The 25365-nt window shown below is 38.6% G+C and overlaps 1 protein-coding gene across 1 annotated transcript in view; it reads left to right on the top strand.

Annotated features, from left to right (window-relative positions):
• The window catches only part of SLC9A9 (solute carrier family 9 member A9), a 586828-nt gene that overhangs the window by 138214 nt on the left and 423249 nt on the right, over positions 1-25365 (top strand). Inside the window, exon 5 of the mRNA XM_050779755.1 lies at positions 22878-22993. Within this exon, the coding sequence (XP_050635712.1) occupies positions 22878-22993 (116 nt within the window). The remainder of the gene's footprint in view (positions 1-22877; positions 22994-25365) is intronic.

The raw sequence follows: 25365 nt of genomic DNA, 5'->3' as shown, positions 1-25365 counted from the left end.
TTCTTCCTCTCCCCACTCTTATCATAGCTTTCATTTGACAAGTAGCTTCTGATCACCTATGTGTCCATTATCTAGGGATCTGGAGATGGCTAAGACAGAGATGTTCCCTGCCCTCATCCTAGCAGGAAAGACAGACACAAGACAATCAATTACACAATTAATCATTTATCCTATGCTGAGTGCTATGAAAAAGTATAGGCATTATAAAAGCTTTTAATAAGGAGATCATACTCTTTCAGGAGAGTCCAGAATGGTTTCCTTAAGAGAGTGATGCTTGACGACTATTTGAAAGATGTGGGCAGGGTAAAGCAAAAAACATAAGAAGTAGTTCAGTTTCCCAGGGCTAGTAACAGTGAAATACCATTAACATCTGAAGTCAAAATAGTTGAAGTCATTATTAGAAACCTGGAAAGAGAACTGTGTGGACAGGAGCACCCAATTGGAGCAGTGGCCTTTGAACAAAGGACAAAGGAAGCCCATACAGACCCTAAAGAGAGGGAACTGAAAGAAAAAGAATAAATAACCTGTATTAGTCTATTTTCACGCTGCTGATAAAGACATACCTGAGACTGGGCAATTTACAAAAAAGAAAGAGGTTTAATGGACTTGCAGTTCCACATGACTGGAGAGGTCTCTCAATCATGGTGGAAGGCAAGGAGGAGCAAGTCACATCTTACATGGATGACAGTAGGCAAAAAGAGAGCTTGTGCAGGGATACTCACGTTTTTAAGACCATCAGATCTCATGAGACTTATTCACTATTGTAAGAACCGCATAGGAAAGACCTGCCCCCATAATTCAATTACCTCCCACTGGGTCCCTCCCACAACACATGGGAATTCAAGATGAGATTTGGGTGGGGACACAGCTGAACTATATCATACCCCAACCGGGAATTCAAGATGAGATTTGGGTGGGGACACAGCTGAACTATATCATACCCCAACCTGACTCTTCTTCACCACTCTGATCTCTTGCCAGTGCCCCTTCACCCCCATTGATCAAATCTAACTAAAAGCCAGAAGAGCAAGGTTATCCATTGATGGAGCCTATATAGATCAGCCTCATGGTTTGGTGGAAAGGGTGGATGAAGAATGGATCTTGGAGGGCATAACCATGTCAAGTATTTTGGCATTTGATGTAATAGTGATGGGAAGTCATAAAAGGGTTTTGAGCATGGAGATATATGGTCAGATTTGTGTTTTAAAATAACCATTCTGGCTACACATTGGTGGGAAGTGAGATACAGGGAGACCATTTCAGCAGCTAGAGAAATATCCAGAACAGATGTACTAGACTGGACTCGATAGTGCATGAATTTGAAACCAATTCAAAATGTAAAATGGCAGTTTAACACCAGATTACATAAGGTGAGGAGGTAGGGATGTGTTCAGAATGACTTCAGTTTTCTGGGTGGGAATTGATGCCTTCATGAAAAAAAGAGACACTGGAATAATGCCAGGGTTCTGGATAAGAGCCTTTGTTCAGACTTACAGCTGGTGAGTTTGAGGTACCTGCAGGTCCTCCTCAAAGTCAGAAAAGGATCCTTCGTGTTAAATGTGATAGGGAGGCTTCTAGACTTTCTGTCAGGTCATCTGGGAAAGCAAAATGGGTTGTGTCCCAATTTGGAGGAGTTAAATGAGTTTTGCAAATGCCACCTTCTATCTCCTGGGAAGGTTGAGTTTTTCGACACAGACAAGAATAGCTTCATCTGTTGTCATTCTAATCCCAAACTGAGAATTTGTGAAGAAGCCACTGACAAGTTTGGAAAAATAGTGCTGGTTAACAAAATCAGTATGTGGTGCCAGATTTTGAGTCCTGTCAACCTTTTACAAATTTTTGCTTTGATAACTGACTAAATGCTAGAAAATATTGTTAATTATACATTTGGGAAAATGTATAATCTTCCTCTCTCAGTCTCTGCTTTTATTTCTTCCTTCAGCTTTTTATAAAACCATAAAATTTTAGTTTGAAATCACCTTAAAAGTTGTCTAGTTTTATTTCCCAAATTTGCTCCCCCAAGTACACCTGTATCTGTTTTTTGTTTGTTTATTTCATCCTACTCACCCCTGACCATGGCAAGAACAATACCTGTATCTGTTTTCTGTTTTATAGAGCAAATCAATATCCTTTTTACAGATTATTTAAGTAATGTTTAAATTTCTTCAGGGAAGGAGGCTCACTACTTCTCACAATTATCCATTTCTACTGCATTCTTTGGACAATTTTTCAATAGGCTGCTCTGACTCTTTGTAATATCCACCTCTTTTTTCCCCCTGCCCCTCTAGAACAACATAGATTAAATCCTTTTTCTTTCTTCCTTATGACCACCCTCCAGTTTTAAACTCTGGATACCATGTTCCTTCTTGGCTTTCTCCCAGCCAGCAAACATAGTCCTACAACTCTTGCCCGCCTAACATGTTTCTAACCTCCAGTATCTTAGGAGGCATTTTCCCAACAGGGTGTTTTGAACAAGAAACTGTGTTAGCTGAGATCCAGCCAATGTTGAATACATTGGATTTAGTATGTCCCAATGTGTGCACAATAACCTTCCATTGATACAGATCTCTTCCCTCCATCCTACCACTCCTTTTGTGATAGATCTGCCTTCTTTTTTCATCTTCTCTTGTCACTTCACTGAGACTTCGGGATTTTGTGTTGTTTGGATATTTTTCTGATGTGAAGGATTAAACCCGTTAAGGTATTTGTGACTTCCTGGAAAGCTTGCCTTTACCATCTTCTGTTTGGGTTCTTCCTCTACTTTCTTCAGGGGGATCTGAGATTAAATGTGGTGGTGGGTGGTGTTGGGAGAAGTGGTCACTCTGATACACATCTGAAACAAAACCACCCATAAATTCCCAAGATCCAATACAAAGAACCATTTAAAGGAGTAATTTCTTCCCAACAAGGTCTTGGCAATTTTCTGTAGAGCAATTAGATTTTTTAAAAAAAACACATATGTTTCTTTGTTGAAAACAACTTATTAAAGGCTTTTCTTGACAGCTTCCACATTGGAGACTTTCTCAACTCACTGGTTCTTTGAGGGAGATGGTTAATGCTAAGTCATCTTTTGTGTTTCCCAAAGAAAGTAATAGTTGGAAGAACTGAAGAATCCATTGAGTCATTCAGCAGTGATTGTCTGGTAGCAATACTAAAGGAGGACATTATGCCCATTTTATGGACAAAAAAATGGAGGAAAAGAAGAAATAGCTAACTTGCCTAGGGTCAAAGAGCTGGCAAATGGCCTTCTACATTGGATTTTAATAGTTTGTTTACTTCTCTGTTACCCCCAGTAGATTGCCATTATCTTTTTTCATTCTATGCCAAGCAACTGGCCAAGGTGCTGGGCATATATTAATCACTCAATTAAAAGTCTATTATATGGCTTAATAAACTTAATTCTTTCCTCTTCCTCTGAACCTCAGTTTCATAAAGGAAGAGGCACCTATTCTTTCTGTGCTGCATCCTCAAAGATCAAATCAAGCTTGATAATAGCAAGTGCTTTTTTCCCCAGAGAAATAGAGTTGTTAAGAAATCAAATCATCAACTATTGGGCCATTTATTATTCTTGACCCTCATCTGCAGATGGTTCATGAAACCATCTGTAAATAAAGGCCAGGTTCTGCCTTACAACTGAATTCAAAGCCTGCTCAACTCAAATCAAATGGGGACTTGCAGAATGGTGTACATTTCAGGTCAGTGCTAACAGTGTAAAGCCAGTCCATATGTCGGGGTGATAGGGGTTAGTGGGCAGGTTGCAGGGCCATAGTTGAAGAGTAAGTTATAACAATTGTCTGGTATTGTGTAGAGCAGATGACTAGGTGATTGTTAGAAATATTTCCACAGATTGTTCAGAACTAGCCCCATGTAGCTCTAGCCCTGGAGTTTGGTCAGTTAGTATTGTGTCAGAGACACTTGTGAATAACAAGGCTTAGCAAATCAAATTACCTTCCTTAACAGATACTTCTATTGCTGGAGTGGTGAGAAACAGGAGGAGTGATCTCAAAGCTCAGGATCTATAAGGAAATAATTATAAATGTTTTGGCCTGGAGCGGTGGCTCATGCCTATAGTCCCAGCACTCTGGGAGGCCGGGAGGCCATAGTGGGAAGGATCACTTGAGCCTAGGAATTCAAGACCAGCCTGTGCAAGTTGCTGAGTCCTCTTCTAAAAAAAAAAAGAAAAAAAAAAAAAAAAGTTTGTGTGTGTTTTTTTTTAATTACCCAGGTGTGGTGGCACTCACCTGTAGTCCCAGCTACTCAGGAGGCTGAGACAGGATACCTTGATCCCAGGAGTGAGAGGCTGAGAACACCACTGTACTCCAGCCTAGGTGACAGAGTGAGACCTTGTCTCTAAGAAAAAAAATTATTTTTAATTTTTTTTAAAAGAGTAAACCTTCTATTGTTCTTTAAAGCATTTTGATGGTTTCTCCTATATTTGATTGGTGAGTAAAACCTATTATTATAAGAGAAGCCTATAAAAAGTCTGGGTGCTCTGAAAAGTGATTCAAAATATTACAAAAGTTCACTTTACAACTGCAAAGAAATTTCAAGTAACAAGTTGTATTACATGCCTCATAAACAAAACAGACCATATTAAACTCTCCATTCTAGATTTAAAAGGTTTCAAAAATATATTTATATGGTTGAAAACCAAGAATCAGGGCAAGGAATTGATGTTTGATTTTTATCACTCACAAGATAAATTGTTCATTCTATCTTGTCACTAATAATAACATATTTTAAAGCCATCAATCAAAGAGTAAATAGTGTAACATCCTAATTTGAGTTAAATATGTTTAAAGCATCTACATTATTTATGAGTTTGTTACTTGTTGGAAAATTGATCTGATTGGGGAAAATCCAGAGTTGCTTTTTCTTGTTATTTACATTCTATTGCAACCAGCAGTGGGCTTTCTGTTTCCAAATGCTATAGCTAAAGAACATAAATAAACCTGAGGGGATATGAAAAGGGATGGAAAATTTTCTGGAGTGATAGATTAGGCAAGTTATATTCAAATCACAAGTTTTATTCCCTTTGCTGAAATCCCAGACAGCAGAGAGTCTGCAAAAAATTTCCAGTCCTGATTCTCTTTAGGAGAAAACTGAGATTCTAGTCTTTGTTCTGCTACCAACTGGGTTCAGTGTGACCAAGCCTGGTTGGGTCATGGTTTCTATAGTTTTAGAATAAGGGATTCTGGGCTGAATAATTTCCAAGTGGCTTCTCCCCAAACCTAAACAACTGATTCCAAGCAGTGTTGCAGATTCATATTTGAGGAGAAATGGCAGCACATGGGTTGTGGGGTTGTAGATAAGCCTCTAAGCCCCTTGAGCTAGTTACTTGGTCTGTGGAAGGAGAATAATGGGTCTCAATTTTATTCACCTTCCAGGAAGGATAAGAAAATGCAACCATGCATGTATTTTTAAAGGTGAAAAATCATGGCTGATGGCTGAGTGTGCATGCACAGGGTAGCAGGATCCCCTCTTGCTGCTTTTGCCTGGCTGAATTTTATACTTTGAGATACTTTTGAAAGCTTCCTTACTTGAAAGATTATATGTACATGTATGTGTGTATGTAAATATATATGTTTGTGTTTGTACACATGGACACTCACCCCTCCATGTTTGTGCTGCCAATTAGAGCTTCTGAGTTGATGCAATTCATCCCAAAGCAAAGAAACTTGTTGTTTTTCTTTAATGAATATGCAGTTTCTGCTAGGATTTTTTAAATATTTGATATGAAACTTGAAGATTCTCTTTGCCACTTTTTAAAACTAGGGAGGACATTACAGTGCTGAGCATCACCTGTGATGACACCAAAACAACCATCTGTCTCTTTCTCTACTGTCGGGGAAGGTTGGGTGTCTGTCCCTAAAACACAAGTCTCTGTGGAGCCACAGATCAAAGGAATAATGGAGGTCTGTTAATTTCAGTGGATGACACATTCTCTCACTCCCCCTCTCCCACTCCTTTTTTCATTTCCTACTGTGAGGAGCTTCAAATTGGAGTGAGGAGGTAACTACGCCTTGAATCCTCATATGCTGTTCAGTAATAATGCTATTCAATAATCATTGTCTCTTAGCCACAAATCAGCAGGGAGGCCAAGTCACCAAGCAGTGGGTATTGAGTGCTTATCTATCTGTGGACCTGTATTAATTGCATCTCAGGCAGCTCCGTTTGTGAATTCAAAGTGCTGCCCCTTAAGGAAATTACCATCAGGGTACACTAATGGCTGAGCTATTTTGCTTAAACAGCACCCTCATTTCGAGTTTCATGCTCAAAGTGTGGCTTGGGACCAGCAACAATGGTACCACCTGGAACTGATTAGAAATGGAGAATCTCAGGCCCCACCCCAGACCTCCTGATCCCCAGGTGCTTAGTCTGGACTTCAGAGTGCCCAGAGGTATTGATTTAGAGCACTTATTCTAGCCCCTGACTGCATTTTGTAACAGTGGAGGAGCTTTTTAAAATACTGATGCCTGGGTCCAACTTACAAAGATTCTGATTTACTTGGTCTGGGGTGCAGCCTTGGCATCATGATTTTGAAATCTCTATGTGATTCTAATATGCAGCAGAATTTGAGATCACTAAATTATACAATATAGCAATATATAGTAGAAGAATTCACCAATAAATTACCCAACTTTTTCTGCTCACACCTGCGAATTACTATTCACTTGTGTTTGGTGGTCCATGTTACTTTTTCCAGTAATGACTCCCCCTGTTCTTCCTACTACTACTATAACTCGTGTCTGATCCTATCTGCTCTTCAGGATAGACTCACCTTCAATGTCTTCTTCCCCAGACTATGGCTCTCCTTGACTCCTCTGAACCCTTTATCACTTTCGCTTTAGCTTGCTTACTGAACTGGCAAGCTAAACACTTAGTAGTCAGTTATTTGCACTTTTTCACTTAGTAGTCAGTTATTTGCACTTGTGTCTTATTCCTCCTCCCAAGCTGTGAGTTCTGGAGGACAGAAGCCACATCTTCTGAACCCCTTAGCACCTAGCAGGACTGGGTAATGGGTACATGGAATGGAGATGGGAACAGAAAAGACAGAAGGCAGAATAGCCCAAATGTGTTGTCTCTCTAAATTAGTCACGTAAGAATATTCTGAGAATCATCTTCTAAGGTTTTAACAGTGTGTAAGTGGAATTTAGGACCTAGATGGAATAAAGGAGAGAGCTTTACAAACTGATCAGTGGGTGGAGACTGGGGATACAGGTTGAGAGAAGAATGGCAGTGAGAAAGGAATGCTTACTTCCAGTGAGTACTAAGCATCGTTTTCTCATGGAAGAAGGTGGGATACTTAGAGAGGACAGAGGTAAGGAGCTAGCTCACAGCATTCTAGTGTCCACACATTTCAGGATGGTGGTACAGGCTGGCCAGTTCTTCAAAGGAGGTTGTCATTTGAGGTACATGGTGCCTTTAGTGAATGTGACCGAGTCTTGCACTGCCTTCATTGCTCCTCTCATTCTTCTCTCCTGGGTGTGCTTTAGGTAAGTCAGAGAGTGGGCCAAGTGGGGCTCTGTGGAAAGGATCCCCTTTCACAACTGAATGGGCTGGCATGCTCCCAGATAGTGGATATGATAGACACACAATCAGGATGCCTAGTCAAGTTCTTGCCTATGTTTAGCTCATCTTTGAGTAGATCTCTACCTCCCACTGCATGTCAACATTGTGATTTATGCCCATTCCATATTCATGCTTGGAATTTATATCTCATTTCCTCCAAGAACCTTGAAGCACTCCACGGAAGGGAGGCTTGATCCCCTGCAGGCAGCTGTGTGGGTTGCTATAGCAGCAGAAACTGGCCCAAACATGCAAAGGTGAGTGAGGGCTTCTAGGAAGGCCCAGGAAGGTGACAAGTTTGAGGCAGGTGAGCAGCAGAATGTGTGGGAAATGCACTCACTTAACTTTGTTCTAAATGTCTCAGGGACACAACCATGATTAAAGGACAGTTTATTTCATCACAACCTTCTATCTGCAGTCTTTTCTGTTCTTAAAACAACCTGGTGGCCACTTCTAGACCCACGTGACACCAGATGTTGAACTGGCTTGCAGGGGAAATACGAAAGACACGGTGTTTTCCATATCCTCTTACAGCCAAGTTAAATGTCCGAAGGGAATATCTAATAGATTATCCATAATGCTTGAAGAGCTCATCCCATTATGACATTCTGTCAGAGACATTTTACTAGGAACAATGAACATAGTAGTTGACTTTATATTTGGGAAACAAAGGCAAAGCTATCTTAAATTTTCTACTTAGTATTAAATAGTAACAAGTAAGAAAAAAAACATTTGTTTAAATCAAATTTCTATCACTTGTAGGGTGTACTTGTTTATGAAATAGGAATTATGATGGCTTCCCAGCTGGGCTGTGTGTGTGTGTGTGTGTGTGTGTGTGTGTGTGCGTGTGTGTGTGTAAATTTTAAAATATATAAAATGTACTAAGATGGTGTTTGACACAGAATAGGTACTCAAAAGTTGTCTGTTCCTTCTATCCCTCCGTATGTAGTTTTATTCATAGCATAGTCTTCAATTTTCAATACTGGAACTCCCTTCCAATGACAGATAAGTGTCCTGAGAACTATAGGACAGAAGACAGCTAAGAAGACAGTAGAGGCCAGGGAAAAGGAGAACTGTGGGGTTGTAGTTGTTTGGGTGATGGCCCTTGCAAACAAAATTTTGGGGTGGTCAAATGTCCTGGCACAGAATTTCCCAAACTCAACACACTCTCTTATGCTCCTAACAATGAACCTTCCCCCCATTGCTCTCCATCTTCCTACTGCCCCCACCCCATTCACTAACAAGCCTCCTCTTTCAGACTGGGGAAAAATTGGAGGCAACTTTCCCCTTTTTCTGTGCAGAGGTACCCTAACTTTTGGCTTCCCTGGGACACACTCTAAGAAGAATTACCTTGAGCCACACATAAAATACACTAACACTAACAATAGCTGATGAACTAAAAATAAGTCATAGAAAAATCTCATAATGTTTTAAGAAAGTTTATGAATTTGTGTTGGACCACATCCAAAGCTATCCTGGGCTGTATGTGGCCTGTGGGCTGTGAGTTGGACAAGCTTGCTCTAAAGCTTATCTCTCTCCACCCCTTACAGAGGAGAGAGGATTAAGGCCGGGCAATCTGCAGTCTTCATGGATCCTTGTTCAAGATACCATATAGGATATATATGGGGACTATAGGTGTCCCATATATAGGATTTGGTCAGGGACTCACCTGTCGCCACAGCAGAGCTGAATGGGGCTTCACCTGGCTCCCTGTTTTCCTTTAACATGCCATAAGCCATCAAATTGACTGCTTCATCCTCCTCTTCTCCACAACCTTCTAATTAAACAGAAAGAACAAAGTCTAAGCACAGTGGCCAAATGGATGAAGTATTATTGTGAGATCTGAGCATCTGCTTTATCTACAACAGGACTCCAGGAGCCTCTTACACTCCTTGGGAAGAACAGCCCATACTGGGCCCTAAGGCAATCCACAAGCAGAGCTACAGCTCAGTCAGGGCAGGCATTCCCCCGCTCCCCTATCTCTATAATGGGTAGCAGATGGCAATGATTCTCTGGATTACTAGAGAAGGGTTTCTTTTTTATTTATTCATATTTTGTCTGTTGGGTTTTGTACTATTTAAAGAAACCACCTTCAGTAGGAAAGGTTTTGCAGTCCAGGGGAAAAATTCAGAGTATGGGCAATCCCAAGTATAGATGAATTCTCCTTACCTGGCTGTATTTTTAAAATTCAGTAAATACGCTGTGTTCCTCTCAAAGCCTTTCGTAAGTCCCCAAGTAAAACAGCGTTGTTTTTCTGTGGATATGATCTGTACCTCTCGTGGGACACTTACCACTTTCCACCATGTGCTGTGCTTATGTAGATGACGTCTCTCTCCTTCTGGAAAACAGAAATCATGTGTCTGACTCACTTTTGCATTATTATATACCTAGTATATAGTAAAGGCATGCTTTACTAGGTATATATACTAGGTATATAGTAAAGTATATATATATATACTTTAATTATATAATGCAGTGTACATATACCATATATATATATACACACACACACTCTTAAAGTCAGGTAAATATATACTTTACTGGTATAGGTGTATATATATATGTGTGTGTGTGTATATATATATGTACATATATACACACACGGGATATAAGAAACAGCGATGAAAAAGGGGAGTCATTTATTTGACACCTGTAGGAGCCACATGGTCCTACACAGCCTCTAAGGCCTGCATCCTTCCACCACCCCAATTCAGACTCACCACTTCCTGCCACTAATCTTGATAAAGCAGAACTATCATTTTGTAATACCACTCCTGTTTGTAAGCCCTATGAGATGTGAGCTTCTTCGTAGCTTCTCCTCACTCCTTTGCAACCAACTCGTCTCACCTCAATGCCATTTTTCTGTCTGGAGAAAGACCTGGCTCCCCTTATAGCCAGACTTCTTAGAAGGGTTGGGTATGTTGCTTATATCAGTTTCCTCATCTTCCATGGACTCTTCGACCCATTGTAATCTTGCTCTAGCACCCATAAATCTAATGCCTCAAATATTAATAAAATGCTCTCTTGGCAATATCCAGCTCTATTCATTATACACTTCTTGAAACACTTTCTTCCCTTGACTTCTGTGACCTTCTAGTAGATTCCCGCTCATGTCTCTGTCAATTCATTCTTGGGATCCTCTGCTGCCTTATTCTCCTTGATGCCCTCCAAATGCCAGAGTTCCCCAGCAATCAATCATGGGTCCTCTTTCATTCTATGTTCTTTCTGGACTTTTATTCACACCCAAGGTTGCAATAACACACAACACAGTGTCTGCTGTCAAATCTATCCCCTAAGAAAACCCTTCATTGAGATTCAAATCTGTATACCCAACAGTCTGTCACATCAGCTCCTTCATCTCAACATTTCTAAAACTGAATTTGCAATCACTTCTGTAAAACAAAGTCATCCTTCAATGTTCCCCAGCTGGTAGAAGTATGTGTGCATTCTGGACTTCTTTCCATAGCACTTATCCACAATATGAATAAAATGACAAATCATAAAAGGCCTTTTAACTGACTTCTCCAATAAAATACAAGCTCTTTTTAAAATTTATTTTTTATTTTTAATTTTTGGAGATACATAGTGTATATACTTATGGGTTACATGTAATTCACTGATACAGGCATGCAATGCATAATAATCACATCAGGGTCAATAGAGGATCCATCTCCTCAAACATGTATTCTTTGTGTTACAAACAATCCAATTATACCCTTTCAGTTATTTAAAAATGTATAATTAAATTATTTTTCACTGTAGTCACCCTGTTATATTAACAAATATGAGGTCTTATTCATTCTTTCCACCTTTTTTTTGTACACATTAACCATCCACACTTCCCCTCCTCCGCACCCCCACTACCCTTCGCAGCCTCTGGTAACAATCTTCCTACTCTCTATTTCTGTGAGTTCAATTATTTTAGTTTTTAGCTCCCACAAGTGAGTGGTAACATGTGAAATTTTCTGTGCCTGGCTTCTTTCACTTAACATAATGACTTCCAGCTCCATTTCAGGTTGTTGCAAATGACAGGATCTCATTCTTCTTTATGGCTGAATAGACCTCCATTGTGTATATGTATCATATGTGTGTGTGTGTGTATATATATATATATATATAGAGAGAGAGAGAGAGAGAGAGATAGAGTTTCACTCTTGTTGTCCAGGTTGGAGTCAATGGGGCCATCTCAGCTCACTGCAACCTTCGCCTCTCAGGTTCAAGTGATTCTCCTGCCTCAGCCTCTGGAGTAGCTGGCATTACAGGCATGTGCCACCATGCCCAACTCATTTTGTATTTTTAGTAGAGACAGGGTTTCTCCATGTTGGTCAGGCTGGTCTCGAACTCCCGACCTCAGGTGATCTGCCCACCTCGGCCTCCCAAAGTGCTGGGATTACAGGCGTGAGCCACCGCACCCAGCCACACTTTTTTTTTTTTTTTTATCCGTTTGTCTGTTGATGGACACTTAGGTTGCTTCCAAATCTTGGCTATTGTGAGTAGCGCTGCAATAAATATGGGAGTGCAGATATTTCTTCAATATACTGATTTTCTTTCATTTGTGTATATTCCTAGAAGTGAAATTGCTGGTTTTTTAATTTTTTGAGTTTTTCTCATGAAGGGATGTTAAGCTATGTCAAATGCTTTTTTGCCATCAATTGAAATGATCATATGGTTTTTGTTCTTTATAATATGCATCACATTAATTTATTTGCATATGTTGAGACATCCTTGCTTCCCTAGGATAAATCCTACTTCATCATGATGAATGATCTTTTTAATGCGTTATTGAATTCAGTTTGCTAGTATTTTACTGAAGATTTTTGCATCAATATTTATAGGAATATTGGTCTGCAGTTTTCTTTTTTTGATGTGTCATCTGGTTTTGTTATGAGGATAATACTGGCCTCATAATATGAATTTGAAAGTATTCCCTCCTCCTCCTCTATTTTTCAGAATGAGCAGAGTTGGCATTAGTTCTTTAAATTTTTGATAGAAGCAGTAAAGCTACTGGGTTCCCCGGGCTTTTCTTTACTGGGAGATATTTTATTATGGCTTTGATCTTGTTACTTGTTACTGTTCTGTTTAGGATCAATCAACATCTGTTGGATTTCTTCAAGGTTCACTGTTGGTAGGTATGACAACAGGAATTTATCTAATTCTTCTAGATTTTCCAGTTTATTGTCATATAGTTGCTCAGGGTAGCCACTAATGATCCTTTAAAATGATCCAGTGGTATCAGTTGTAATGTTTCCTTTTCCATGTCTAATTTTATTTATTTGAGTCTTCACTCTCTTTTTTTCTTAGCCTGACTAAAGGTTTGCCCATTCTCGGGCAAAATAAAACAACCGACTTTTTGTTTTATTGATCATTTGTGTTGTTGTCTTCAAATTCATTTATTTCTGCTCTGATCTTTATAATTTCATTTCTTCCACTAACTTTGGGTTTCGTTTGCTCTTTCTTTTCTGGTTCGTTAAGATGCATCATTAAGATGCATAAAAATCTTCATGTTTATTTGAAGTTTTTTTCTTCCTTGATATAGGCACTTATAGCTATAAACTTCCTGCTTAGTACTGCTTTTGCTGTATTCCATAGATCTTGGTATGTTGTGTTTCCATTATCATTCAATAACGGAATATCATTCAAAAACCGTTGTGTTTCAAGAAATTTTTCAATTTCCTTCTTAATTTCTTCATTGACCCACTGTCATTCAGGAGCATATTGCTTAATTTTCATGTGTTTGTATAGTTTCCAAAGTTCTTCTTGTTATTAATTTTTTGTTTTATTCCATTGTGGTCAGAGAAGATGCTTGATATTATTTTAATTTTTTCAATGTTTTAAGATTTATTTTGTGATCTAACATATGTCCTATCCTTGAGCATAGGACATATGTTAGATCACAAAATAAATCTTAAAACTTTAAAATAAATCTTAAAATCTTAAAACTTTCTCTTCCTTCTTTCCTTTCTTCCTGTTAATGAAGGTGATGTTGTCTGGTGGTATGTTTTAATATCTTACTTTTTATTTTTTATGTGTTTATTGTATTTTTTGATTTGTAGTTTTCATTAGGCTTGCAAATACTATCTTATAACCCATTATTTTAAGCTGATAACAACACTGTTTGCATAAGCAAACAAACAAGCAAAAAGAGAGCTTACAAAAACTCTACACTTTAACTTTGTCCTCCTGCTTTTTAACTTTTCGTTGTTTCAATTTATGTATTACGGTACTGTCTATGTCTTGAGAAGTTGTAGTTATTATTTTTGATTGGTTCATCATTTAGCCTTTCCAATTAAGATCGGAATAGTTCATATACCACAGATAAGGTATTATAATAGTCTGTGTTTTTCTGTGTACTTACTGTTACCAGTGAGTTTTGTATCTTCAGATTATTTATTGCTCATTAACATCTTTTTCTTTAATGTTAAAGAACTCTTTTTAGTGTTTCTTGTAGAACAGGTCTGGTGTTGATGAAATTTTTCAGTTTTTGTTTGTCTGGGAAAGTCTTTATTTCTCCTGCTTGTTTGAAGGATATTTTCACCAGATATACTATTCTAGGGTAAAAGTTTCTTTCCTTCAGCACTTTAAATATGTCATCCACTCTCTCCTGGCTTATAAGATTTCCACTGAAAAGTCTGCTGCCAGACATATTGGAGCCCTATTGCATGTTATTTGTTTCTTTTCTCTTGCTGCTTTTAGGATCCTTTCTTTATCCTTGACTTTTGGAAGTTTGATTATTAAATGCCTTGAGTTAGTCTTCTTTTTTACATCTGCTTAGTGTTCTGTAACATTCTTGTACTTGGATATTGATATCTTTCTCCAGGTTTTGCAAGTTCTGTATTAGCCTTTTAAATAAATACTCTACTTTTATGTCTTTCACTACTTCCTCTTTAAGGCCAATAACTCTTAAATTTGCCCTTTTGAGGCTATTTCCTAGATCGTGTAGGCATGCTTCATTGTTTTTTATTCTTTTTTCTTTTGCCTCTTCCAACTGTGTGTTTTCAAATATCCTGTCTTTGAGCTCACCAATTCTTTCTTCTGCTTGATCAATTCTGCTATTGAAAGACTCCGATGCATTCTTTCATATGTCAATTGCATTTTTCAACTCCAGAATTTCTATTTCATTTTTTTAATTATTTCAATCTCTTCATTAAATTTATCTGATAGAATTCTGAATTCCTTCTCTGTGTTATCTTGAATTTCTTTGAGTTTCCTCAAAACAGCTATTCTGAATTCTCTATCCAAAGGGTCATATATCTCTGTTGATTTAAGATTGTTCCCTGGTGCCTTATTTAGTTCACTTGGTGAGGTTATGTTTTCCATGGTGGTCTTGATGCTTGTGGATGTTTGTCTTTGTCTGGGCATTTAACAGTTGGGTATTTATTGTAGTCTTTGCAGCCTGAGCTTGTTAGCACCCACATTTCTTGGAAAGGCTTTACAAGTATTCTAAAAGAATTGGGTGTTATTATCTAAGCCATATTTGCATCAGGGGGTGCCCCAAGCCCAGTAACATTATGGTTCTTGCAGACTGGAAGAGGTACTGCCTTGAAGGCCTTAGATAAGATCAGGGAGAAATCTCCAGATTACCAGGCAGTGACTCTTGTTCTCTTCCATTACTTTCTCCCAAATAAATGGAGTCTTGCTCAGTTCTGAGCTGCCTGGACCTGAGGGTGAGGTGAAACAAGTACCCCTGTGACCATCACCAATGGAACTGTACTAAGTCAGACCTGAAGCCAGCACAGCACTGGGTCTTGCCCAAGTCCCGCTGTAACCACTCCCTGGCTGCTGCCTATGTGTGCTCAAGGCCCTTGGGCTCCACCATCAGCAGGTGGCAAAGCCAGCCAGTCTTGTATGCTTCCCTACAAAGTGGCAAGTTCCCCTAAGCCCTGGATGTGTCCAGATGTGCTATGTGGGAGCCAGGTACTAGAGTCAAAATCCTTACAAGTCTACCTGATGTTCTGTTTTACTATGACTAAGCTGGTACTCAAACTGTGAGATGTAGTCATTTCCACTCTTCCCTCTCCTTTCCACCGGCAGAGGGACCCTCACCCCATGTTCACCACCATAGGCCCACAGGAAGTACTCCCAGCCCCTGCCAATGTTCCCTTAAGGCCCAAGCTCTCTTCAGTCAGCTTGTGGTTAATGCTTCCTGACCTAGGACTCACTCTTCAGAGCACTGGCCTCCCCTCTGGCCCAGGGCAGGTCCACCTATGCTGTCCAAGAGCCCAAGAGTCTGCTTGGTGCTCTGTCCTGCTGTTGCTGAGCAGGTACCTAAGATGCAAGTGAAAATACCTTTTGCTTTTCCCTCTACTTATCTCAGGAAGAAGGAGTCTCTCCCCATAGCCACCACAGGCAAGGAATATGCTGAGTCTTACCTGAAATCAGCAAGTCTCAGAGTCTCACCCAAGGTCCATGACATGCTACATGGGTATTGCTGCTGGTTATTTAGGGCCCAAGGGCTCTTTGGTCATCAGATGATGGGTCCTGCCAGTACTGTGCCCTTCCCTTTAAGGCAGTGGGTTCCCTTCTGGCCCAGGTTGTATCTAGAAATGTTATCTGGGAGCTGGGGCCTGGAAAAGGGGCCTCACAACTCTGACTGGTGCCCTATCCTACTATGGCTGTGCTGATATCCAAGGTACAAGACAAAGTCTTCCTTACTCTTCTTTCTCCTCTCTTCAAGCAAAAGGAAGGGATCTATCCATGAGCTGCGCAGCCTACAGTTGAAGGAGGGGTCGCACGAGCACCGCGTTAGCCACCCTGACTGGTGTTCCAGTAGGTTGCATGCCCCCAGTCCACTGACTCTGAGCCCAGTTCAGCACTGAGCTTCAGAATCACCTAGGAGTTTTAGTCCGTGTGGCCTAGATTGCCTTTGAAGTTTATTTAGGGTCCCAGAGAAATTTAACCTGCAGTGGGGATGCTTGGCAGAACTCAAGTTCTAATCGCTGGGATAGAGAATTCCTCTCTGGCCAAGGCTGGTTTTGTATTTCCTCTGAGGACAGGCGTCAGCTGAGTTCAGCTCAGTTTGGCTTTCTGCTGTGACAGGGCACCGAAGTTCAGTGCAATGTTCTACAGTTGCTGCACTCTCCCTCTCCCAGATGCACTGATTCTCTTTATCCATGCTACACTGCTGCTGCCAGGAGATGGAGGAGGAGTGGCATTGGCATTTCAGGACTGTCTCCTACCCTCCTCAGTACCTCTTTTAGCTATATGAAGTCAAGGCCAGGTATTGTGAGTGCTCACCTGCTATTTGGTTCTTATGAAGTTGCTCTTTTTGTGTAGATAGTTGTTAAATTGATATATTTGTGGGGGGTACAATCACTGGAGTCTTCTGTTCTACCATCTTCCTCTATCCCTATCTCAAAATATAAAGTCTTTTGGACAGGAATTATGTATATTTTTAATTATTTGTTGAATGAATGAGTCAATGCGTAAATTAATGAATACATGAATGAGTGAATTTCGCTACGGGAACTTCCCAATCCTATCCAGCCTAGCACAGTTTGTGAGTTCTTCTGAGAGGGATTGCCCTTGAACGCATGCTTTGGAAGAAAGAAAATGTGAGACTGAAACTATCCATAAAATCTGCACAAATAAATAGGGAAAGGTATTTTCCCAAAGGACATTTGGGTATAGAATTCAGAAATCTAGATGCAGATCATAACTTTCATATTGATTCCAGCACATGTAGATCCTGGGTTTTCCCACTGCAGAGCAAGCTCCACATAGTGGCCTATTTCACATGGTTTTGCAGTCAGGGATGTGGCTTTTCTGACCGTTAATGGGACTGGTCCACACAGCTTTGTCTCCAAACTGACAACTTCCTTTGCTTATCCCTAACAATTCAAAAAACTGCCTTTTCTGGTGATCTATTCATAATTTAGTGAAGGCTATTTTTAAAAAAGAAGAGGGAGGAGGAGGAGGATTCCTTTTTTAAAAATACTGAGATTAAGGTGCTATATTTTTAAATCATCCAAACAATTAAAACTTCTGGAACTTTTTGTATTGAAACATTTTTACAACATAGCTTTGAGTGTAGGACTTTAATAGTGTGAAACTAGCTCATGAAATTTAAAATTAGTGTATGCGTCATAACTCTAAATGAAATGAGTATGTTAAGCATTTTCCCAAATCCCCTTTTATGCAATGCCTTCTATTAGAGTAAAATTTATGACTGCCATCCTGTGAGTCTCTAGTCTTTGAGAGCAAGTCATGGATTTCTGTCTTTATATGCTCTATAGCACCAGCACTCTGTTTTTCAAAGGAAATTACTAATTGAATATTTGCTGAAATCAATGTTATTAATGATTTTACTTTTTATGATACAGTTTCTGCTTCTGTCCACCCCTGTAACCCAGGCTGTCACTAACCTCAGAGTGTCCACGGGAGGACATCTGACTCAGGTTTGCCGTCTTCAGGGCATTGTATGCGCTAGACTTCACCAGATTCCCGCTCCCATGAAATTGCATCTGCCCTGTCCTGAGCCATAGTGCCTTCTATGAAGTGATGGCAGAAAGAATATACCACTCTGTGAGGATATGGTGGCTGGTAATGGGTGGCTTCATTTTTTAGCCTCCCAGTTAACGTATTTATAACTAATCGGTTTTTATTAATAATAATGTAGCAACAATAACAATAGCTACCATTATAAGAATGCTTGGCACATTGTAGGTGCACAGTAATTGTTGGTTTATTATAATTAGCAATGATAGTGGCCATTTCTATATTAGTAATAATAACAATTACCATAATGAGCTTGAACTGAACTGGGCTTTTTATTTTTATTTCTAGTATTATCTCAAGGAAGTGACTGAAATTATAGTTATTTTAGGTCAAGGAGTTGATTTCAAGTAAATAAGTAATTTCCTTTCTTTTTTGAAAAAGCAAACTGTGTGTGGGGGTGTATGTGTGTGTGTATACTCACACACATGCATGTTTCTCCTGATTTCAAAAGTGTTATAGAGTTGGTGGTTAAGAATGTAGGCTTTGGTGTCCAACTGCCTGGATTCAAACTCTGGTTTGTCACAAGCTAATTCTGTGACCTTAGGCAAGTTAGTTAACCTCTCTGAGTCTTAATTTTCTCATTTGTAAAAGGAATAATTATAGAACATAGCTCATAGAATTATGAGGATTAAGTAGCACAATGAGTAACTATTGTGTCCATAATAGTACTCACTGATGTACATTGTTTTGTTTTTGTTATAGCAATTATTTAAAAAGAACTGGAAAAATGCAGAAAAGTAAAAAGGAGTTGTTTAATTCTATTATATAACCACTATTAACAATAACACAGGGCTGCATGTGTCTAACTTTTTCTGTTTATATGTATGCCTAAGTATACTCAATTTTATACAGTTAGATGTAATCATTAACTTGTGTTAATAATTCACTTTTCTGTGTCCAGCGTAATTTATTTTATATATCACTTTATAATTTGTGTTATCAATTTACTTTTCTGTGTTTAATATATATTATTATATAGAGTTTTAATAGTTGCATATTAGTCTGCCATCATTTGTATTATGCTATTCATTCATTGGACGTGGAGATTGCTTTGAATTTTTATTATTATAAATAATAGGAATCTTAATCTAAATTCACATCTTTTGGTACATATTTTATTAATTTCTTGGTATAAATTTATAGGAAACCATTTAATAAGCTATAGAGTATTTTCAAAAGTTAATACTTTCAGAATAAATTGCCAAATTGGTTTCCATAAAAACTTTAATTTCATTTCCAGCAATAGTATATGAGGCTTCTAGTTTCCACGTAACCCTGCCATACCTAGGTAGTATGTATACATATATTTTTTATAATATCCAATTTAATGGCTTCTGTACAATATGGAACAAGTCATTTTAATTCTGAGCTTCAGATTCCTAATGTGCAAATTAAATTAATGGGTATAGAATTCAGAAATATAGTGACAGATCACAAAGTTTGTATTGATTCCAGAACCAATTGATATTCAATATTTGAACTGCAGTTCAAGTGACAAAGGGCCAAGGTGAAGTTGGGCTAATGCCAGAAGAGGCAGAAGAGACTCATTATAGATGAATACTGAGGATCATTTCTCTGCTAATGCCATGACTGACCAGAATGTCCCAGTGTTGATTAGAAAGTAATGTAGATAACAGTTATAATTTTAATATCTGATTGTGTCTTATTGTTGTCTATCCTGATAAACTGTGTACCCTATGAGGGCAGAGATCTTTGTTTGTTCACTGAGACAATTTATGCCTTTAGCACGGAGCCTGACACATAGTAAGGGATCAATAAGAAGCACCTTATACAAAAGTTAACTCAAGATGGATTAAAGATTTAAACATAAGACCTAAAACCGTAAAAACCCTAGAAGAAAACCTGGGCAATACCATTCAGGACATAGGCATGGGCAAAGACTTCATGACTAAAACACCAAAAGCAATGGCAACAAAAGTCAAAATTGACAAATGGTATCTAATTAAAGAGCTTCTGAACAGCAAAAGAAACCAACATCAGGTGAACAGGCAACCTACAGAATGGGAGAAAAATTTTGTTATCTATCCATCTGACAAAGGGCTAATATTCAGAATCTACAAAGAACTTAAACAAATTTACAAGAAATAAACAACCCCATCAAAAAGTGGGTGAATGATATGAACAGACACTTCTCAAAAGAAGACATTTATGCGGCCAACAAACATATGAAGAAAAGCTCACCATCACTGGTCATTAGAGAAATGCAATTCAAAACCGCAATGAGATACCATCTCACGCCAGTTAGAATGGCAATCATTAAAAAGTCAGGAAACAACAGCTGCTGGAGAGGATGTGGAGAAATAGGAATGCTTTTACACTGTTGATGGGAGTGTAAATTAGTTCAACCATTGTGGAAGACAGTGTGGCAATTCCCCAAGGATCTAGAACCAGAAATACCATTTGACCCAGCAATCCCGTTGCTGGGTATATACCCAAAGGATTATAAATAATTCTGCTATAAAGACACATGCACACATATGTTTATTGCAGCACTATTCACAATAGCAAAGACTTGGAACCAACCCAAATGTCCACCAATGATAGACTGGATAAAGATAATGTGGCACATATACACCATGGAATACTATGCAGCCATAAAAAGGATGAATTCATGTCCTTTGCAGGGACATGGATGAAACTGGAAACCATGATTTTTGGCAAACTAACACAGGAACAGAAAACCGAACAGCACATGTCCTCACTCATAAGTGTGAATTGAACAATGAGAACACATGGACACAGAAGGGGAACATCACACACCGGGGCCTGTCGTGGGGTGGGGCGCTAAGGGAGGGACAGCATTAGGAGAAATACCTAATGTAGATGATGGGTTGATGGGTGCAGCAAACCAAAATGGCATGTGTATACCTATGTAAAAAACCTGCATGTTCTGCACATGTATCCCAGAACTTAAAGTATAATAATAATAAAAAAAGAAGTATCTTTTGAATGAATAAATAAGCTGAATGAAGCTACCCTATACTTATCAAGAGACTGCACCTGGTAACTGGCAGTGTACTGCCCTCTGGATAAGTGTGGCTGAGCTGCCATGAATGAGGCCTCTTAGACTTGCCTTTTCCCATCTCCCATGCTGTGTCCCACTGACAGTCTTTCTCAGATATTTAATACCTTCAGCCTCGTTAAGATTCAGCCTCCCCTTCTAGAATCCATGCTTTGCAAAGCGATGTTGGGCCCCTGTGCTCTAAACCATTATGGATTGACTTAATAGTTCAATTCAGAGGGTAGAATTATTTCTAAGTTCTTAGGGATTCTTCATTGCTGTCTTCTGGACTGCCTAGAGCAACTACCTCATGGTGTGGTTGAGGGTATATTACATGAACTAACATATCATGTCAAATATAGGACTGTTGATCTAGGCGATACAGTGTGGTGGTAAAAGCCTAGACTTTAGAGCCGGACCTTCTCAATTCACATCTGGGCTTCACAACTTAATAGCTGTGTCACCTTAAGCAAATTGCTTAATCACACTATATTCAGTTTTCTTGCTAAAAAATACAAAAATATTACCATTGATGGGGGATTTAATGAGTTAAAGCATGTGTACAAGTAAAAATGGTAAGTAAATGTTACCTACTATTTTTATCATTATTATTAGCCTCAATGACCTCATTGAGCATTTGCTATGTGCCAGACACCAAATGTGTATTATCTCAGTTAATCCTTAAAACAATTACGTGGGCTTTTACTGTTATCCCTACCTCATGGATATTCAGGTTCAGAAAGTTTTAGTAATAACTTAAAATCATATAGATAGTAGGTAGTAGAGCTTGGATTTAAATGCAGGTAGGTCTGAAATATTCCCTCATAGCGATACTTTTCTTAACATAATTTGAAATATCTGCATTCTTATCGACATTTTTTAATATCTCTTAGCCTTTTTACCTATGCCCAAAACCTTAGAACTAACTTTAAGTTCATGTGAGTGTTTAAACATCCATCTGTTGGTTTCATGGTCTATAGTTTCTAAAGACTCTTACAGTTCTTAAATTACACTGTGATCCAGTTCACCCACCTCTCCATTTCCTCTACTAGGATCTTAGCAAAATCAATCAGTCAGTTAAATAATTAAATACCAATTAAAAGCTATAGGATGGCAAATGATGACCAAAACAGACAATTTGCATGCCATGGTGTGGGGACAGTAAGGTTATAGAATCTTTCCTTGAAAGATCACAATGCAACTATTTCAGTATTCATTTTAAACAGTGAGCTGGAGTTACATGCTCTAACCTAACAGTGATTCTCTACCCAGTGTGGAAGTGTCCTGACACCAATAGTAGCAGAGACTCATCTATTATAAGGTGACTGGTTGACTGAGTGCCCTGTGATTGGCTAATATCCTTCTCATCACAGTGATGGACTTGAAATTTGAACCCTTTTCAGTCACCCCCAGCAGACAAAACAAGGAAAACTGAAAAGCAATCCATTTACAGATGTCAGCACAGCTGCTGTGTTTTTGGATATGATTTGCTGTGCCACATTTGACAGATTATTTTTTATATCTTTGAGATTTATCTTGTTTTCATTGGAATATACTATAAACTGTTCCATTACCTTTTACCAGGTGAATAAATTGTGATATTTGGTAAAATTGTCTTTCATAGCCAAGAGATTCCAGTGTACAGAGAGCTAGCATGACTGTCATTTGGCAGGGCGGTGGCAATTTGTGCATGATACGTATTTGGGAAAAACATTAGCATGTGGCTTATGATAGCATGGGTTTACACGGGGTTCATCTGGATGTTTGAAGGTCATGTTTTTCTCTTCAACAGGTTAATTATGTATGGTTTTGTGAAGGCTATGATACATGCTGGCCAGTTGAAAAATGGAGACTTTCATTTCACTGACTGTTTATTTTTTGGTTCACTGATGTCTGCTACAGATCCAGGTAACTGCTCAAATAATCTGTTTTCTTCTTTTAAAATCAAACATTAAAAAAAAATCAAACATTTAAATTGAATGTTTCTCCCCAAGACCATCACCTGAGTCTACATAATAATTTCTATTCCTCTTCATCTGCAGTTCACATATCTGTTAGTAATCACTAAAGAGAAGAAAAGGGGAATATTTTAATAGTGCTAAAGAAATTGATTAGAAAGTAATTTCAGTAGTGGGAGAGATCTTTAAAGTCATTATAGTTTATTTCTCTAGATAAGATTGTCCAACCAGCAGCCCATGGGCTGCGTGCAGCCCAGGATGACTTTGCATGCTGGCCAACACAAATTCATAAACTTTCTTAAAATATAATGAGATTTATGCACAGACCTTTTAATTTGCTCATCAGGTATCATTAGTGTTAGTGTATTTTACATATGGCCCAAGAAAATAATTCTTCTTCCAATGTGGTGCAGGGAACCCAAAAGATTGGACACCCCTGCTCTAGAACATGTAACCATTTTGAGTTATCATCCTGAATTTTTCTCCAGTCAATATGTCTTCTCTTCTTTTGAGAATGATGTATTAAATTAAATGATTTAAAGATATATTTTAAAAATGTTTACTATGGTACTTTTCAAGCATATCAAACATAACGGAGAATAGTAAAAAGAATTCGCATATGCCCTTCAGCAATTATCAAATACAAGCAATCATCTTATTTATACCCCCTCCACACGCACTCTCTCACATCATGACTGGATTATGTTAGAGCAAATTCTAGCAATCATATGATTTTCCTTGTAAATGTTTTGAAAAATGAGCATTGCCATTGTAAGACCTAAAAATATTAACAATCATTCTTTAATGATGTCCAAAATCTTTTCATTGTTTTAATATTTCTAATTGTCTTATTGTCATTATTCGTGTGTATAGCAGTTTGTACAAATCAAGATCCAAACAAGGGCAGCATATTGCAATGGATTGATATGATTGTTGAGCCTCTTTTTATCTAGAAGTTTCCCTTTTATTTTTATTTTCTTGTCGTTTATTTGTTTTAAAAAAGAGGTAATTTGTCTTGTGGTTGAATTGAATAGAGTTCCTTAAAATATTCCTCAGTGCCCTGTATTTCTTATAAACTGATTAGATTCAGAGGTTTAATCAGATTCAGGTTCAACCTTTTTGGTATGATTACTTTAAAGATGGTTATGTGAGCCTTCTGTTGCATCACCTCAGGAGGCAAATAGTGATTGGTGACTCAGCTGTCAGCCTGATCCATCATATTATTGATTGTTACTCTAGCAGAGACTACCAGAACACAACCTGTGGTTGAACAACATGGTTTTATTACCTGTTGCAATGAAAGTGAATACCATGGGGAATCATGTTACGTCTCAGTGGGTGTTAGAAAGGACTTATTATAGGACCTGGGTTTATGTTTGGTTATTTTAGTGAGGGTTTAAGGCATCAGGGCTTTGGTCTCGATTCGATGCTGTCAGGAAGTGGGAATAACTCCAAGACTGGGCATCTTAGTTAAGTCTTACTTAGAAGGAGGAAAGACTCGATCGAGCCTAAAGCTACAATTGGTGAAGAAGCAGTGGTCACTCATAATAGCCAGGATAGGGGGATAGTTTTGTGGTTTGGACAATGTTCATTATTTGTGTTTAGACATAATTACATAGTAGTACTGTTTTTGTCTGGATCCATCATGGTCACAGAATAACCTTGCCTGATGTCATTCTGTGAAGTTGTTTTTGTTCAACAGGAGAACACCAAGACCTAGGTAAGAGTATCAGGCCAGCTCTTGAATGTCAGGCTACTTTTCTCTTTCTTAGGAACATATAAGAATCTTTCTCAGCTGGGAGCGGTGGCTCACACCTATAATCCCAACCCTATGGGAGGCCAAGTTGGGAGGATCACTTGAGCTCAGGAGGTCAAGACCAGCCTGGAAAACTTAGGGAAACCCTGTCTCTCAAAAAAAAAAAAATTTTTTTAATTTAAAAAATACCCTGGTGTGATGGTGCACATCAGTAATTCTAGCTATAGCTACTTGGGAGGATGAGGTGGGAGGATCACTTCTCAGGCCAGCACGATTGGCACCACATAGTGACTTGTTATAAATGTAAAATCTCAGGCTCAACCACAGACTTAGTGTCAGATGCTAGAATTTAACAGTATCCTCAAGAAATTCATATGCACATTAAAGTTTGCAAAGCTTTACATTTTGGAATTACCCAATTTTATCCAATGGTTTTAGTACCCACTGATAGTTTTTGCTTAAGCCAGTATTTATTAGCGGTTACAAACTAGTGGTATGCTAATCTAATCCTACCTTTTGCATTTATTAGCTGGTGGTACTCTCCTTAATGAAGTAGTTTTCCAGTT

Source organism: Macaca thibetana, chromosome 2 (genome assembly GCF_024542745.1).
Source record: "Macaca thibetana thibetana isolate TM-01 chromosome 2, ASM2454274v1, whole genome shotgun sequence".
In the NCBI taxonomy this organism is placed as follows: Eukaryota; Metazoa; Chordata; class Mammalia; order Primates; family Cercopithecidae; genus Macaca; species Macaca thibetana.
The sequence above is the reverse complement of the archived record's forward strand: the minus strand, read 5'-3'. Positions and strand labels throughout refer to the sequence as shown.